The 18,634-nt window shown below is 40.7% G+C and overlaps 1 protein-coding gene and 1 pseudogene across 1 annotated transcript in view; one reads left to right on the top strand and one right to left on the bottom strand.

Moving 5' to 3' along the window:
* LOC118332525 overlaps positions 1–3,181 on the bottom strand; it is a 3,572-nt pseudogene extending 391 nt beyond the window's left edge.
* A 2,103-nt stretch (positions 3,182–5,284) lies between these two features.
* The window catches only part of plekhm1 (pleckstrin homology domain containing, family M (with RUN domain) member 1), a gene marked incomplete in the record, with an annotated part of 14,335 nt that continues 985 nt past the window's right edge, over positions 5,285–18,634 (top strand). The window contains 12 exon segments of the mRNA XM_035663768.1: positions 5,285–5,513; positions 6,469–6,558; positions 7,490–7,731; positions 8,054–8,716; positions 9,711–10,215; positions 12,415–12,562; positions 13,930–14,904; positions 15,419–15,564; positions 15,988–16,181; positions 16,271–16,334; positions 16,419–16,576; positions 17,638–18,634. Coding sequence (XP_035519661.1) covers positions 6,505–6,558; positions 7,490–7,731; positions 8,054–8,716; positions 9,711–10,215; positions 12,415–12,562; positions 13,930–14,904; positions 15,419–15,564; positions 15,988–16,181; positions 16,271–16,334; positions 16,419–16,576; positions 17,638–17,746 — 3,258 coding nt within the window.

Below are 18,634 nucleotides of genomic sequence, written 5' to 3'. Positions count from 1 at the left end.
TGTTATCTGTCTGTCAGATTAACAATGTATTTATTTATTTTATTTTTTACATGAAGTCTATTTATTTATTTATCTATCTATTTATTAATATATTTATTGAATTGAGTTGTTGGAATTTTAATTAAATGTCTACACAGTCAGTATCTTTATACACATAATATGTGATTATTGAAGTTTATTTATTTATGTATTCATCTATTTATTTATGTATTTATTTATTTATTCATCTATTTATTAACCTATTATTTAACAATTTATTTAGTTATTTCTCTAAAAATCTCATTTGTCTATGCTGTTGAGCATGCTTATTTTTTAAATGTACATTGAGCAAAATGTAATATGATTTTATAATTTTTTATGTTATAAACAATAAAAAAACTTTCACCAAATAAAAATGTGTTTGTTTTTAAGGGGTTGCAGATTTTTGTTTCTTTTTACAAACACACAGGAACATGTGAGGCCTTGTTCAGATCATAATATGATGTCTGATGATCATGTTCAGTACACGTACTGAAGATATAAGATAGTACTGACATTTAATTGTCAAGTCAGAAAATTAAAACTGACAAGTAATTAGAGTACAATTCTAAACATGTAAAGTTTCAGTTGTTTCACAAATACTTAAAAGTTCATTCTTCTCATACGTTGTAGACATCAAATCCAGTTACATGAAGTCACACACAATCATACGCAGTACAGCGTATAGTGAAATCTATATGAATGACATTTTTCATATAGTGTAGTTCTAGACAGTTATCAATATAAAATTATTTATAGAAACCCAACAATTCCCACCATGAGCAAGCACTTGGCAACAGTGGCAACAGTGGTACATGATCCGTCCTGGATCACAATGAAAACCCATGAGTTACTTCAAAAAGCCATCTAGCCCACTAATGTACTCCTACTATTGATTTCTTGATTTAATTTGAAAATCTCCACATCTTGTCAGGTATTCCATTATCCTGATTGGATAAAGTGGGAACAGGATGACGGAAAATGTATTTTAGTGTAGAAAGCAGGGACTGGGAGACCCATGTTACTGACTGAACATGGAGCTTTTTCTAAACCTAAACCAGTAGTTTTGTTGCTTAAACATAAGGGAAGGGAAGTCACCTGACTGTTCTTTTTATGCATGTTAAACTACCTGGGAGAGTGTACATTTTTGGAGTATGTTAGCATGCTGACATGAGCATTTAGCTCCAAACACTGCTCTGCCTAACTACAGCCTCACAAAGCTGCTAACGTGACTATTTAACCAGTATAGGCCCATTCACTGGAAGAGTTTTCTGATTGTCACATACACTATATATTTGAGAAATAATGCAATAAATCTTGCATATGGATGGAAAAAGAAGAGACTGATTACCTCACACCCCTCCCATGTTTAATTTAGTGAATATCAACTTGACTCAAACTCAAACATTTTAGAGTCTATAAATAATTTTATAATGATAACTGTGTAGTCCTGCTCTATATGAAAAAGTCATTCATATAGATTTCACTATACGCTGTACTGCGTATGATTGTGTGTGACTGTATGTAACTGGATTTGATGTCTACAACATATGAGATGAAATAACTTTTAAGTATTTGTGAAACAACTGAAACTTTAAATGTTTTGAACTGTACTCTGATTACTTGTCAGTTTTAATTTTCTGACTTGACAATTTAATGTCAGTACTATCTAGGTGTACTGAACATGATCATCAGACATCATATTATGATCTGAACGAGGCCTCACATATTCCTGTGTGTTGTTTGTAAAAAGAAACAAAAAGCTGCAACCCTTTAAAAACAAACACATTTCTATTTGGTGGAAGTTTTTTTTATTGTTTATAACATCAAAAAAATAAATAATATTACATTTTGCTCAATACATGTAAATTTAAGAAAGTTTTTAGACACATAACTCAAGAAAAGGTTAAATAAATAGGTTAATGAGTTGATGAATAAATAAATAAATATATGAATACATAAATAAATAAATAAACTTCAATAATAGCATATTAATGTATAAAGATACTGATTTCTATAGAGATGAAACGAGCTGGTCTGCTCTCTCTATCAGATGGGTTTTGATTTCTTTCCTGATCAGCTCCCAGGCTTCAGCACTGTGGCCCTACAGACAGAAGAATATTAGCATTATTAGAACATCAAAAATAAAATATCTCATATCTATAAGAACAAAATGATATAGGAATAAAATAGACTGACCATTTTCTTTAGGACGTGGTGTGAGAGTCTCTTGAAATGCATGTGCAGCTTTGTGTTCTTCTTCTTGTGGCCGTGGCTCCCAATCTAAATGAATTACAAGAAAATGAATATTTAGAAAACACAGTTTATTTCACCTGTAATGTGTTCAAAGAAATCTTCCTTACACAGTCACTGTGGAGCTGTTTAACTGGCACATGTATCAGTAATTCATTGGAAATGTATATGAATGTAATAGAAGCTGAAATCAGTTCAATAGTGTCATTAAAAGTTTCTACTCACACAGGAGCGAAGGTTGTCAGCCTGCCGGGTTACAACATTGACAAAGTCCTCAACTGTGTTCTCCTCCCATGATGCAGAGCTGTGATCCTCCTCAAACAGGGCAGCCGTCTCATTAAGAATCTGAACTGTGAAGGCAAGTTGATCCTCAGCCTGGAAGAAGGAGAAGAAGTAGAAGAAGATCAATTACAAATCAAACGTGAAACTTGTTTCAAAAACTGAAAAAAATACGACATAACATAATATAAACAGGTAACATAATACACCTCACTTTTGTATAGAAGTAGGAAAAAATCAATAATCACTTGTTATATTTTGCATTTCAGTTAGACAGAAGTTGAGGATGACTTACTGATGCGTTGGACGCCTGTCTGTACAGAAGATTAGGGAAGACCACAGTGTCCTCCACTTCAGCATCCTCAGTGGTGTTAGTGGAGTTATTAGCCGCATCACACACACAAACACACACAACATCATGTGTTGAAGTAGACGACAGTAAAGTAAACTCATTCAGTTAAGATAATTCAATGACTTTAAACAATAAGAAGTCCACTTACACTCCTATGGTAGAGTCAAAGAGTTTTCACTACTGTCTGAATTTATGATCCATGATCCATCTGCAGCTCAGCGAGGAGCCTGCACTGTACAGACTGAGAGACAGGCACACAAAGAAAATCCTGTTGAGCATTTTCAAAAAGGTAGAGATTGTCTTTGTATAGAGTAAATTCAGATGAGTCCTGTTGTGTTGGAGCAGACCTGCAGTGCCTCCTTTATACTGTAGGACGTACCTGTTTCTGTTTCGAGACATACACCTGGAAACACTGTGGCTTACGCGGTTCATCTCCTCTGTGTATCTCACATTTCGAGTTGATTTGAGTTACCGTCCTTATGATAATATATTTATGTCACAATAAGATAATGTTGCATATAAATATCGAAGCTAAAATACCGAAAGAGGCACCGTATTGACACATATAAAATCATATTAGCCTATAGAAACCCTATAAACGCGGTAGAAACAAACACGGTTCTTATTAAATATCACACATAGGAAACATTGGGGAATATTTTTGCAATTGTAAAGGAAACGAAGACACAAAATGAGTTTTCTTGAATTAAATCTGTGTCGCCAATTAAGTGTTTCATTAGGGTTGTTCAGTTCTGTTCAGGCGATCTGTGCGATGGACCTTATGTGTTTAAAAAATATTATTTTCTATTTGTTGGAATTGTTATCAGTAGTTTAATAACAAAAATCATGAATAAAAAGTGTAAAACTGTACATATGACTGCAGTGTGTTCACATACCAGACATACTAGAAATAGAAAGTGCTTCCCCAAATAGAAAGTGGAAGTGAATGCGGCGGCAGTGACGTTCTCAGATATGAAAATCACACCTCACGTAATGACGTTTCAGGTGTCTCGTTGCTATTTCATAATATAATCTACCTGTATGTTATTATTAAAAAGCATTTTGCATTTATTGTTCCTGTATGGTAAATGTATGTGCGTCTATGTGTATTTTATATAAAGCTCAGTATGTCTAGTGTGCGTGTTGTCCCTTTAAAAGCAGAATAAATATAAATAAATAAATAAATGATAGGAAAACAAACCAACATAATAAAAATAATAATAATGAGAGGTATGCAAACTAAAAATAAGCATATAAAGAAATATATGAATTATACAAGTCACAATTACAGCAATGTTATCTTGTTTTTATAATATAGGCTATTGATTTCATCACATCATGTTTTATGAGTGTTGATGCATAATACATGAGCACAGATTAAAGAAATTTGGAAAACATCAGTTTTCTATATAACATATATAACATGTAATCTTATGCCTAACATGAAATTTAGTGATAATAAGGTGAGGATGTTGTAGGTTGGAAGAGGAGAGTCATGTGCGCTAAAAATAAAAGTAGAAAGGGAATCTAATTATAAAGATATAATCCATTATTGTACTCTGGCGTCCCCTGTTGAACCAAGACAGAGTCCTAAATGTCACCTGTAATCACTGTATTTCCAGACTGTAGTTGCATTAGAAATGGATCTCCTCCAGGGAAAACCGATTGTCAGGATTTTAACATTTACTTAACTTCATCTTCATGCGTCTCATCATTTTTTAAAGCAAACACCAAATTAAGTAAACAAAACAAACTAACCCTTGTTATCGCAGTGTGGGGTTAATGGGGTAGGGTTACTGCACAGTTTAAAGGCTGTGGAGTGTGTGATTGAAACCTTTGTGAACTTTGTTGTCAGTCTAACAGGAACTGTCTCGAACAGGACAGGGAACATGAAGTCCTCACATGCCAGCACACAGAGCAACAACACCAGCACGCCTCAAATGCTGTGCTGCCTTTACGTGTTACTCGTAAACTACAACTACCTCCTCCAGCGCCACTGCTACTGCTGCTTCTACTTGGCGTTAGTTGAGGTAATGACGATGCGACTTGTGCTGATTTCTACGATTTACTGTGTAGAATATATGAGGCGCAGCTCTGTCAATTTCTCGAGTGTTTTTCCAATTGGATAAAACAAGAAACGCGCTTTAACGGCGGTATTTTCGCATGTGCGTTGTTAGATATTACGACGTTCAGGCTTATTTGTGCTTCAACAAACAAACAAAGAAGTCAGTATACGAGCACGCGTGCAACCGACACGCAAACAACGTGAAAACAACTGTTTATTGTCGTTTACGTGCGCGCCCTGTAACCTCGTCTCCCTTTTGACTGTACTTCCTCATGGACAGTGAATGCATCACTGGTGTAGCTACTTCCCATGATGCATCTCTCCTCAGCTAGAAATGACAAGCGAGCGTCTCACTCTCCTCTCGAGAAAACAAAATCCGACTTTACACTAATGATTCTGCGTTTTTTGCATGTTTGAACAGAAGCAATGGAGAGCGACTGTACGGATTAACTAGCCACTAACGCAACATTCCCGGTTTTGACGGTAATTTACACCGAATACGCGGTTGTCTGTGGAGCTCAGGGGCAACTTAACCAACCTGTTTCGGTAAGGAAGCTGTTAGCTTTTGGTCGCTAATGAAACATTCAGGGTAAATTGTCAATGTCATGCTGTTAATACGTCGTTTACACGGCTTGTATTTGGTTTTGCATGTATAATATAACGATGTTTTAATGTCCTTTGTCCTGTCGAGCACGCCCAAACCATAAGCCAACGTTAAATGAATGCAGGGCGATTGTAGTTGTATTATTTTAACCTTTAAACTGTCACAGCATGCAAACAAACTGCTTATTACACCACTTGTAAGGCTAATACTTTGCACCACACGCCTACCTATTGTTGTAGTGTAAGTAATACTACCGCTAATATAAATAATAGCTTTTATTTCTGTAGCACCTTTTTAAAATACAAGTGAACAAACATACATATATCCAGACGTACATACAAGCAGAAATACAAACACATAACATGCAATAAGCAGGTACAGCTCTTTTGTCTTTCTAATATTAGAGTTTGTGAGTAGCTGGGCACTGGAGGTATTTTATCTTGTATCTTATCTGGGTGTGATTGTGTCAGGGAAGCTCGGTGGCATAGTGGTTTTGATTGGGGAACTTGGATTTGAAGCCTCTGTAGCTACTTCCCTGCAGACAGCCTCTTTAATCAGCGGCCTCACATGACTCCGTTACAAAGTGGTTACTCAGGGAAACCATGAAATCACAGATATGTCACACAATGCAGTCTTGTGATGGAAAATGCACTGATTGCTCAGTGGCAAATGGGCTGCTAATATGCAGTGAGGAAGAGGTAGCGTCACATGTCTTGCTCTTCTTCCAGGACACACACACACACACACACACACACACACACGCGCGCTTGCACAACTTGTTTATCCATCTAAAGTGTCAAGGGTAGCAGGGGTCAGTACGGTTGTTAGTAGAGATGTTGGAGTGTTGAAAAGAGTCACATTTTGCATGTTACAGGAATAGTTTTTCTTCTGTTTCAGTGTGCCATGAGGGAGTAAACCGTCCCGGGAGGTGCCATGCTAGCCACACAGATGCCCGATACGCCACCCGAGGCTAAAGATGTCAAACAGGTAACACCACAAGCTTTTCCCTTTGTGCAGAGATCTTGTTTCGTTGTAGACTTCTGCCTGGTTGTTTCCCCCTTGGCTGTGACTGTGACGCCTCTGGTGAAGGAGTCAGATTGGCTTCTTTGGCTCCTGGGATGGATTTTTTTTACGAAACGTTGTCAGGTTGTGACATTTAAGTAGGATATGTTGTAACTGCACTCGGACGTGTTCGACAGTACGCCGCTGATCTTGATGAAGCGTTACTTACACTGTCATAGGCTTAACAGACAATCTGAAGGGACAAGACCAAATGCAGAATCAATGGCCAGCTGATCTTATCAATGCAAAGGGAGGACAAAGGTGATTGAGTGGTTTAGTTAATAGGTAGCAGAACATACTGTATGCGTCCATTTTTACTGTGGTGTATTGAACAGCATGGCTTTGCAGACATTGTACACTGCTGACTTGCTGAATTAATGTGTGTGAGTCAGGAAGCTGAGAAAGCAGGCAGGGATTTGGGCCTCTTGAAATCTTTTTAAGCTGTGTTGCTCAAGTCCTGCCAAGTCAAACACAGCAAAAAGGAGGGTGCTTCAGTGCTCACTGTTTGGAACAGCCAGACCAAGGCCTCTTCCAAGTGTTTAGCAACCTCCTGCATGAGGTGGGCATATGTTTATGTTCTCTCTCCACGTCAGCTGACAGTAAGTGTCATGTGACAGGCAATCTTGACGTTGTTCTTTCATAACATGGCCAGTGAACTCACTCTATTTCTCATCACACCGTAGATTGTAATGCAGAAAATTATAAATATGCCTCTTGTGTGTGTTGGTAAACCGAGAAGTCTTTGTCAGTTTGCCAACCGGCTTCAAATAGCCACACCTTAGTTGACTGGTATGCAAAAACAGATGAGGAAGCTCATAATATTTCCCTCTCCCGTGCATTGTCACGTGTCGCGTAGATCAAAGAGAAGTTGGCACAGTCGCTCAAGGCCCTGCAGAAGCGGTATGTAACATCCGACGCAGTGGTTACCAGCGAAGACGGCGATGCCAATCTCCTCTGCTGTGCCCTGGAGGCCATCTTCATCCACGGTATCAAGAGCAAGTACGTGCGCACGGAGGCTGGGGGCCGGAGCAGGAAGGGAGACCGAGGACCCCTCCCTCAGCCTTTCTTCTGGAGCCTCCTCAAGACCGTCACCCACCGGTAAAGGCACATTTATGCTATTATTAGAGCTGAAATAATTCATTGATGAATCGATCAGTCGATCGACAAACAATGAATTGGCAACTATTTGAATAATTGGTTAATTATTACATACACTTTTCTAGTAAAATGTCAAACATTCACTGATTCCTGCTTCTCTAATGTAAGGACTTATCATTGTGTAGTAAACCAGTAAACTGAATAATGGGCATTTTATAGACCAAGAACATCATCAGTTTAATTAATAATGAAAATGATTGTATTTGCAGCCTCAGACATCATTCAGTTATTCTGTGAAAAACACTCTCTGTTAAATCCCCAGTGATGTGATCACAGAGCTGGAGAAGATCAGCTTCGTGGGCACGGACGTGGGGCGCTGCCGGGCATGGCTCCGGCTGGCCCTCAACCACGGCCTGCTGGAGTGCTACCTCGCGTCGCTGTTTCGCGAGGACTCCAAGCTGCGCGCCCACTATCAGCCCAGTGCCTTGCTCCTGGACACCGAGGAGCGAGAAGTTCTGCTCAGCTACCTCCAGGGTCTGGCGTCTCTTACATTCAGCCTTTCTTACAAGTCAGCTGTCCTCAACGAATGGACCACCACGCCGCTGGCTCTCTCTGGACTTTGCCCCTTTCTCCAGGCAGAAGCAATCGAACTGCCCCTCAATGGCGGAGACCCTCCCACCTCCAAGTACAAAGAATCGTGGGACACAGTCTCTCAGTCGTCAAGCTCATCAGACGCACTGGATATGCAGAGAGGGTGCCCGGTGTTGCTGTCGGGGAGAGGGTCAGGGGTGTTACAAGGGGGTAGAACTGCACTCAGCTCATCTAACTTAAGCCTGGACACCACAGGCTCCTCTCAGCTCTCCTCCAGCTTGAGCTCTGACAGCTTCCTGCAGGGGCAGTACCCCCGCAGCCCGACAGGAGAGCAGTGGTCTTCATGTGACCTGGACATGCCCATCAGTGTTAGCACCAAGAGGCCACAGAAAGAGTAAGTGTATCTTCTAGCTGTGTGTATTGATTTGTTGGAGCACAAGAGCAGTTAGTTAGGATAAGGCTGGTGATGCCTGCAGATTCTCACCTTGTATTGGTGAATTAGATACTCACGATACGATTCTCTAACTCTTCTTTTAACTAACTGAGATTGAAAACTATTTATGACTGAAAAAGATTCCTATATTTCTCAGACAAACCTTTACAAAATATATGTTCTCTTCATCCTTCATCCACTTATAAAATCCTTTTTTATTTCTGAGGTTGGATATAAAGTGGACATATTTCCTTTTTTTGTTAAAGCGAAACTGAAGTCTTTGCAACTTGATACCACAATACATTCCTATTGGACAGTTAAGACAGGAAATGTGGGGAGAGAGATGGGGAAAATGCAACAAAGATCCCCAGCTAGAATTGAACTAGCGGCGTTGCAGTTCTGTGGCATGCACTGTAACCAGCGGCATTCCCTCTAGTTTTTCCTAGACAAAAACCAACAATACATTCATCCTGTTTTCTGTGTAGCTAATGCCTGATATATCTTCTCTGCTTCATAGAGCCCCATTGTTGTCTTAAAACTATTAGAAACACATGAATGAGCCAAACTGGTTGCACTGCGTGACATGTTCCTTCATTATCACGAACACACTACACACTGTAGTTTAGTTTCAGTTCTCGTATCGTGTACACTGTCCTGCTGCTGTAGATAACCACTAAAAATTGTTCCCAACAAATGCTACAAAAAACTACAGTGTCCAGCTTCAGTTGTATTTAAAATAATGAAACAGTATATCTATCTTTATAGATTTAGGTCTTCAGTAGGAATGAGCCTGAGAGCAACAGGGTTGGGAGTCAAAGTATTTATAGACAGACTAACACATTGTTGGATTTGGTCTTTTCATTGGATTTATTGAGAAAGAAATTGAATAATGCCCGCATGATCCTTTAAATTAAATAATAAAAAGTTATGTCATTACTTGTCCTTCACTCTGTAGTTCCCAGAATGATTTTCGGGAGAGCGGCCACTGCAGTCAGGACTCCATGCGTGAAGACTCCTTTGTCTCCAGCACGGGTCCAGATCAGTACTCGGAGACGGCCATTTTCAGTGGTTCTGACAGCGAGACCCAGGGTCCTCCTACACCATCCCAAGACCAACCCTCAAACTCTGTACTGTCTGACTCAGATCCACCACCGGCAGCCCTTGAGCTGCAATCATCTGAAGAGAACCATGTGAGCTGCTCTCCCTCTGAAGTGTGCATTAGTGCCTCTTCTGAGTTGCCCTTGAACATGGACATGCTCTCAACAGGCAGCGAGCCTGGGGAGTCTGTGGAGCCTGTAGAGGAAGAGCATTCGACTGGTGTTCAGGAGAGCACGAAGCCTGTCCAGGAAGAGAAACAAGCAGAGACCTCAGAGAAGAGCACCTCGGAGCCTTCGGTGCATCAAGGCCCACGTCGCTCCACCAGCGTCCTGAGCAGGAAGTTGTCCTCAGATTCTCTGTCAGTAAGTATATTTGCAGACGTATTGCTTTTAGTTTAAAATAACACACACCGATGAGCAAAAGCCACAGGTATTACAAGGCCTCTATCTGTGAAATCACATCATATGATTGGATTTAACTCCATGTCTCACACCCTCTCCTGTCGGGTATAAAAGTTGTGTTTCTCGACTAAAACTTAAAGACGGAAATTCTGAAACGTGACAGATGAAGAGGATTTTACAAAAAAAAGGGGAAATGCAGAATTGCGCTTGCTCCTGAATGACTTTTTGGCTATTCCCACTGAGGAAGTGACAAATAAGATGTGTGACTCTTAATACTGGAACCTATGGTGGAAAATCAACACAAGCAATTCAGTAATTCATGGAAAATCCTGGGTTCTAGTTATATTTTTTCCACCCAAGGAGATCACGAGTAGCCACGTTATCAGTCCAGCTGTGTTAGAAAAATCTTCTCTGCTGCAATAATGGTGACTGACAGAATACCAGGTTGATTAAGATTAAAATAAATCATAATACCGTAAAACAAAGTCTTACAAATTAAAACCCATATTCTGTGTTTTGTGTACATGTGATGTCCAAGCAGGGACGGCTCCAGGATATGTCATAATATTTCCTCTAATGATAGAACTTTCTGTAGTTGCCACACATTGGCAATTTTAATTAGTCAAGATGACAATGTTTTCTGTGGACAGAATCCTTCATATGTGCACAGGGCATTTATTGTACTGTATTGATCAAAGGCAAACTCAGTATAGAAAGATATGGCTGGCAGCAGAAGCGCTCTATGTGTGGTCACCTCAGGCGTGCGAGCTGCAGCGGTCACACACTGCTCAGGTAGGCGGCGAGGACGAACCGTTATAGTTCTCACACTGTTAACCCCAGAGACATGTGATAACAGGAACCACTCTTTCACAAACTGCGGCCTATTCATTGAATACACTTCACTGTTCTCTGCGGTCTGGCCCATTCATAAAAATCTGATCTAAAACTAATTTTTGTTGGAAAGCAGTGTAAGTCGGGCTGCAACTACTTATTATTTTGACTCTTCATTAATCTGACAATTGTTTATATTTATAAATTATTATATCCCTAACTTTGGAGGGTTATTTAGCCCCCTTCCCAAAAACCTAGCATGGCATGGTAGCCAATGGATGCCTTAGGTCTTCCAGTATGTTCACTCTAGCTTTTAAAAGGCCCAATCCCTCCGCACTCACACACTTGGAGGCACTGGCTGTCCCAGTGTCGACACTTTCTGTAAGTCAGCATTTGTGTGGACTTTGCCCAAGGCAATCATCCTGAAGCATTGAAATGACGTAAAACGAAGTTTACATGTAAGTGTATGATGATGTATTGACAAAAAGGAGTAAATTCATTATTTGGCCTTTACCTCAAATAAAGTAAAAACGTAAAACCCCACAATTGTAGGCTATTGCCATTGTCAAGGTAACATAATATAGTAATATGAGAATAAACTTTATTAACATAGCACTTTTCAAAACCAGACTGACAAAGTACTTTATATATTTATATATATTATAGTATATGGTTGAACCAGCATTATAACATTTCAGGAATTGAATCAGGAAATAAGAATAATACAGAAATAAAATGTAGTTAAACCCACAAGATACATTCTAATAGTAATAAAGATAAGACATGTTGGCGATAAAACAGTGTGCTAGAATGAATAAAACGCTTTTAACAAGTGTTTCAAAAGATGTCACTGATACAGCTGCTGTCCTATTCCTATTTATACCATTTCCTTGCAGCCTTTCACACTCAAGCACTTACCAGATAACATCAGCTAAGTCTGTGAGGGTTCAGTGCTTAAGCTTTAGTGTGGAGATTGGGCCAAACTGAGCCGGCTAAAGCCTTTGAAAGACAGTAATGTCGGCCGAGGACATAGGCGTCCTAGCAGAGTATAAGAGGTCATTGATTATCAGAGGTGTTGCATGCTAATTTATCAGTTGACTAATTGTTGCAGCCCTAAATAGAAGGTATCTGTTGATTTCATTGCCTTTCTGTATGGTGTGCTTTCAGACATGCACCCATTTATGTTCATCTACTATCAATTTAGCAGCCAACTTTAAGTTGTTGTGGAGATTCTTCTCATATAGGATTAGTCTAGAAAAACATTTTTCCCCTTCACCGTGTAACCGGGGAAATAGAAATTTAAAAAAAATTGTGTCATTTACTTTGCAGAATTCTCGTTGCTGGATCTCTGAGGACGACATCTACAAGCCCCATCTGGAGGAGGTGACGGACCATGACGAGGCGCCTCCTTCTGCTCCCACAGCTGAGCTCAAGGTCTCTCCGTCACCTCCCAGTGTCGTCCATCGCAGACAAATAGGTATTCTCCTCCTTCTCTCTCCTAACTGAAGAAAATCACACAGTACAGTTCATCTTTATCCTACGAATCCATCTCATCTAGAGCTGAAACACTCAATTAAACATAAGTCATCAGAAAAAACTATTTTGATGATTGATTTATTTGTTTTAATAATTTTTCAAGCAGAAATAGTAAAATAAATCTTCTGAAATGAGAAGATTCTTGCTTTTCTTTGTCATCAATCATTCATCATTGTGAACCAAACTTCTAGACTGCTTTCAAATGTCATAGACTAAAGGTGTAAAGGAAACAAAGCTCATTTACTTTCAGTATATTCTTGAAGTTTCTTTCCTTCCTAAAACATTTGCAACACAGGTTTTTCTTTAGAGTTTTGCTTCTTGGTGTGTTACTGCCACCTGTAGTTCAATTGAACGGTGTAAAACTGACGGCACGGTTTTCCCACTCATTAAAACATTGCGTCATAGAACTACCAAAGGTCAAAAACTCCACAGTGTACTTTCAATGTGAACACACCTGGTCAGTAAAGGTGTTGAGTTGATATTGTGAAAGGTAAATATTAACTGTTCATACAGGGCTGTAAATTCCTGACAAACTAGAAACTGTGGAATGAGATAATCAAAATATTGCAACTCGAGCCACACCCCCAAACAGTGATGTAACGCAGGTGTTTTCTATCATTTTGTTACATCATTAATGGGACGTGACCAGATTGCACTGGAATGTAATCCTATTTCAAGACGTCACCTGACTTAGACGGCTTATGGAGAGGTGTAAAGAGAGACCTTCGTGACGGTTCATTATTACAAGGAAGTGCTTGGACTGACAAACTGAGCATTTGTTGTTATCAATGGGGGCAGTGTTCCAGGAACAACCACTGTATAATCTCACAACACCATCAGGTTTCATAATTTAACCCTCAAGAACAGGTCACCCAAAGGCACAGTGTTTATTAGAGAATAGAGGGCATGAAAACAACCACTGCTGATTAAGTTAGTGCTATTTTATGTCAGTCGATATTACATTTATTTATTTGTGAAAGTAAAGATCATCTTAACCCTCATCTTTTGGTTTTGTCACAGTTATCACAGAGACATTTATTTAGAACATTTGAATGATTACATTACCAAAACTGATATAAATAGTTGATTCTGGGCTCAATCAGTAGAAAATTATGATAAGCTTATCTTTTCACTGCTGTTTCCTTTAAATGTTGTTCATATCGTTTTCATGTTTTTCTTTTGACTAACATAAGTTGACAAAATAAAATTTGTCTTAGCTGTCAACCAGTTTCCACAATGTGAAAAGAGATCAGATCAAATTACACTTTTCCTTAACTTTCCATTACTGTCCATCTGTCTGTCTGTCAGGGCTGTCCAACCCGTTTCGCGGCTTGCTGAAGCTCGGTCATCTAGAACGACGAAGTGCAATGGGATTGTGGCGCGACTACTACTGTGAGCTGTCACCCTTCGAGTTCCGCCAGTATCTGAACGCAGAGGAGCGGACGTGTTATGACAACTGCTCCCTGGTGCGATGCGAAGACGCTCGCATCTCCTCCACCGAGGGCCGCTTCGAGCTGGCCTTCCCCGGGAAGCGACTGTACCTCCGGGCAGCCAATCGCGACGAAGCTGAGGACTGGGTGGATCGGATAGTGGAGGCCGTCAACAAATGCCGACCAGCATCTCGTGTTGATGAGCAGTGGGAGGTGCTGCAACCCTCCAGTGAGAATGGTGTGGATGTGTCGTCCCTGTCCTCCACTCCTTCCAGTCCCGAACGAGGTTTATCATCGTCTGACTCTGGGACATACGGGGTACAGGAGGCTCCTCCTCTACAGGACTTTGACTGGACCCGGACTGCTGATTTAGAAACGGATGCCATCAAAGAAGCTGTTTTGTACTTCTCCGTAGATCCTGAGGCTCGGACATGGGTACCTCTGGTCTTCTCCCTGTCCTTAGAGACCTTGAAAGGCTTTCGTGTACAGGAGGGAAGGAAGCTGTTGAGGCAAAACCACGCTATTGAGGAAATCCGGGACGTGGTGCCTGACGTCTCTCAGGGAGGACCGGCCTTTTTCAAAATCCTGACCGTCAGGGAGACGCTTAGACTCAGGGCAGAGAACGCAGATGAGGCTCGCTCTTGGAGGAATTTGATCCGTGGAGCTCTGGACTCCTACCTGGAGAGCGGGGAGGATGGGAGCTCTGGGGATACAGCTGTAGCACGCCTCGGGGGGGCTGGAAATCTCCACAGACTGGTGCAGCACAGACTAAAAGAAGACGGTGCGCTTCTAGTTCATCTGTGCACTGTGCCTTCGGAGAAAGGGCTGGACACACAGAGCTTTAAATGTGCAGGTAATATCTATTATCCGTAGAGCATCTGATCCATTTTCTGTACCTCCCAATCACAAAAACAATAAACCAAAACCATTTAACTCTGTAGCGTACTTACCTGTGGTAGAAGCACAAAAATCAAGATAAAATGGCCGATGAGGTATGAAGCCATTCCACTGTAGACTTTATAGTCTGTGTTGCCCTCATCTGTCAATCCTCCATCTCATTCAAATGTAGCATTTAAATTGAGTTTCTTTCTCTTTTCTGCACAATTGCAGTAGCAAAGTAGTAGCGAAGCAAACTCTTTTCTTGTCAGTTTCTGTTTAAGCTCAGAAAAAAGGAACTCTAATTATAGTCCACCTATTGTCCAGTTACTCTGTTCAGTATGTCCTCCTTTCTGACTGCCACGATGTAAAAATCTGTGTATCCTGGTGGAAACAGTCGTTATGTGTCCAATCTTTCTAGGTTATTTTTTATTCTAGGTATTTGTGAGCCTGAGAGAAACTGAGGTTTGTTTACTGTGTGTCATACGCAGGGTGTCCTCAGCAGATTGGCCCGTCCCGTGGCAGAGCCAGGCTGTGTGAGTTCTCGGGCCAGTACTACTGTGACTCCTGTCACCACGGAGACACCACCATCATCCCCTCGCGCATGGTACACAACTGGGACCTCACACAACGCGAGGTAGGTGCAGCATATGCAGATCAAGTTTTAACTACGTACAGATACCAACGCTGCTATCAGGTATCAAGGTGATACTTGGGCGAAACTGTGTCGAAACAAGTGATACCAAAAGCCTCGTTTTGCATATCTGATCATTTAAAGGGGGACTGCCTCAAGGGATGTCACCTGAGTCAGCGTCGGTTGGGTCTTTGGATGTTTAGTTAGAAAGGAATGTGGTTACCAGACCTCTATAGCCCTCTCTGCTCGAGGCTAGCAGCATGAGGTTACATTAGCTGCTACTAGCATAACACACCGCAGTCTCAGAACAAACTCTCCGCAGTCAAGTTGGTTCTGCTGCATCGATTTTCGACTAATTTGGATACTCAATACAGGAGTTCTTTCCAGTAACACTTGTGTGTGACGTGTATGTTTGTGTGTGTGCAGGTGTCTAAGAAGGCCCTGCGGCTGCTGGCTCAGGTGGCACATGAGCCTCTGCTGAATCTGGAGCAGTTGAACCCAGAGTTGGTGAAGCATGCAGAGTCCATGGCTCAGGCCCACAGCCTGCGGCAGAAGCTACGCCTGCTGGGCGACTACCTGCTCACCTGTCGCAGCGGAGCCTGCAAGAAACTCCAAGCCAGGTGTGTGTAGAAGTGTGTGTTTTACATTTTACCATAATTTATTACAGCATTTTATTATATACCTCTTTTTTTTTTTAACTCTCTACCAGAATGGAGCAACGAACGTACCTGTTGGAGTCGAGCCACCTGTACAGCGTCATGGACCTGCGACAGGTATCCTGCGGTGTGGATTATCTTATTGCACCAGTCATCTGCCACCTTGAAATATCTTAATGTGTGTGTGTTTGTTATTTCTAGATAGCAGAGGGCGAATACGCAACCTACCTGTTGACGCTATCGCAGCACGCCTCCAACCACGTGTTCCACTGCGACCTGTGCACTCAGCGTGGCTTCATTTGTCAGATATGCCACGCCAATGACATCATCTTCCCCTTCCAGTTTGACAGCACCACCAGGTATGGTATTCTAGGCCACTACCCTCCCTTTTTCCTCAGCCCCTTTCTTCCCTTTCCCTTTCTCTCATCCCCACCGGTGTTGCGAGTGTCGTTAAAGTAAAGTTTTAAGATGGTAGACTCACAGCACAACCGAGTGTATGCCCTGGATTTTCCAGTTTATGATCTGACGTCATACGTCCTTACGATGGGCCGAGACCGTTCAGTTAAAATTAAAGTAAGTCTAGTAAAGTGTAGCTTACAGGTAGGAACACTACTCATTGCTGCCCCCTGGTGGTCGGGAGTTTTAAGATATTACCCCACAGCAACACTAAAATATTTGTTGTTTCAAGACAAGATTCAACCCAAACCCCAACAGTTTATGAAAGGACACTTTGACACAGCAGCTCTGTGATTGGTCTGAAACATCTCTGGTTGTGTTTCCTTTTGGAAAATGGGCATCTTTCTGCCGCTTCTTTGTCTGTTCTTCCAGCTTGCAGTTTGGTTGCCACCATTTCCAGTTTCTCTTGGTTAATTTTGTGCTAATGACAATAATAAGCCCCAGACACTATACACTAATGTGTGTGTGTTAACATTTTCAGTTCTGTTGCTATGTTAGTGAAGTTTGACTTTGCCTTTTGTGTACTGAGAAACTACAGTTTGATTTGATTATAGTTAGGGCTTAGTATTACAAAAATAGGATTTATATAAGGATTAAGCAAACAAATGTTCATTGTTACAGAGAAGTTTTTTCATCCATCATAATTAAATGAAAAACATGTTTTTAAGGCACAGTTATTTAGTTTGTCTTTAATAACTAATTTAATTGTCATTCCATTCACAACACAGAAAAGATACACAGAGATAAATGTTCTATTTTTATGTTCTCTTGGGTAGTTATGTAACATAAGAACTATTAACTATATATTAAATATATTAGAAAAAAAATAAACCAGATGTAAAGTAAATAACAAGAGTAGAGAGTTGTCCATTATTAGTTTTTGTTCCAGATGCGGAACTTGTATTTCTTTCTGAATTTCCTTCACATTGAGTTTTGATTGCTTTCTTTTTTTGTCTCTGACCAGGTGCAAAGACTGTAAAGCCGTGTTTCACCTGGCCTGCAAGGCTCCGGGGATCTCGTGTCCTCGCTGTCAGCGAATGAGGAAATACCTTGAGAGGGATCTGCATTTCTGAGCGCAGCTCATCTAACAGGCCACCCCCCTTTTCAGAAACATGGAAGACAGCCGATGGAGAGAAAAATAATAAAATCTAGCTTTTACAATGAAGTAACCTCAAGTGCAATTATGAGTGCGATTTGCCTGCCCTAACTGACCTTAAAACTGAAGAGGAAGGTGCTGCAGTAGCTTGACTCTCTTGCACTAATGTAGAGGCACATTGAGCCTCATATTGCTGACATAAAGCAGCCAAATGTTACCGACCAGTGACATTAATACCTCTCTGTACTCGGATTCAGCCACGGCATCAAACAAAGGACTCGACGGCTGCGAAAGGTTGCTGCCAAGACATTTTTACATCATTGGTTTTTACTGTTTGTTTGTCTTATTGTGTCGAGTACAACGTTCTTAACCATCATGTTTACCAGAAATGCTCCGTAGCACACTCATCATATGTCACATATTTAAACATAACACAGCAGTGGGGTTGGGTACTGTACATGCTAAATATCTAAAACAGCACTTGAAATGTTCTAACAGATTTTGATTGTGCCTTCTTATTAATTTAAGCTTTATACTGTCTTCCTCTTGTCTTTCTTTTAGGGCCAAAAATCATTACATAGGCTGTTTTTTTTCCATAACTGTGAGATGAAATTACATTGCTGCATTAGATACTGATTTGTGTAAAGGTAGAAATCAGTCACCAAGAAGACTTTGTGGAATGTTTCTCTCTTAAAGTTTATAAATCTTAATAATAGGCGTTGAGATGTGTGATTTAAAATCCAGCTCTGTAGTAGTGATGGGAATTCCAGCTCTTTCTAGAGAACCGGCTCCTTTGGCTCGGCTCACTAAAAAGAACCGGCTCTTTCGGCTCCCAAGTGGCTCCTCAGATTTTTTGTTGCTTAAA

This window comes from Morone saxatilis, unplaced genomic scaffold (assembly GCF_004916995.1).
Source record: "Morone saxatilis isolate NCDOM2014 unplaced genomic scaffold, NCSU_SB_2.0 Contig1, whole genome shotgun sequence".
Taxonomy (NCBI): domain Eukaryota; kingdom Metazoa; phylum Chordata; class Actinopteri; family Moronidae; genus Morone; species Morone saxatilis.
The sequence above is the reverse complement of the archived record's forward strand: the minus strand, read 5'-3'. Positions and strand labels throughout refer to the sequence as shown.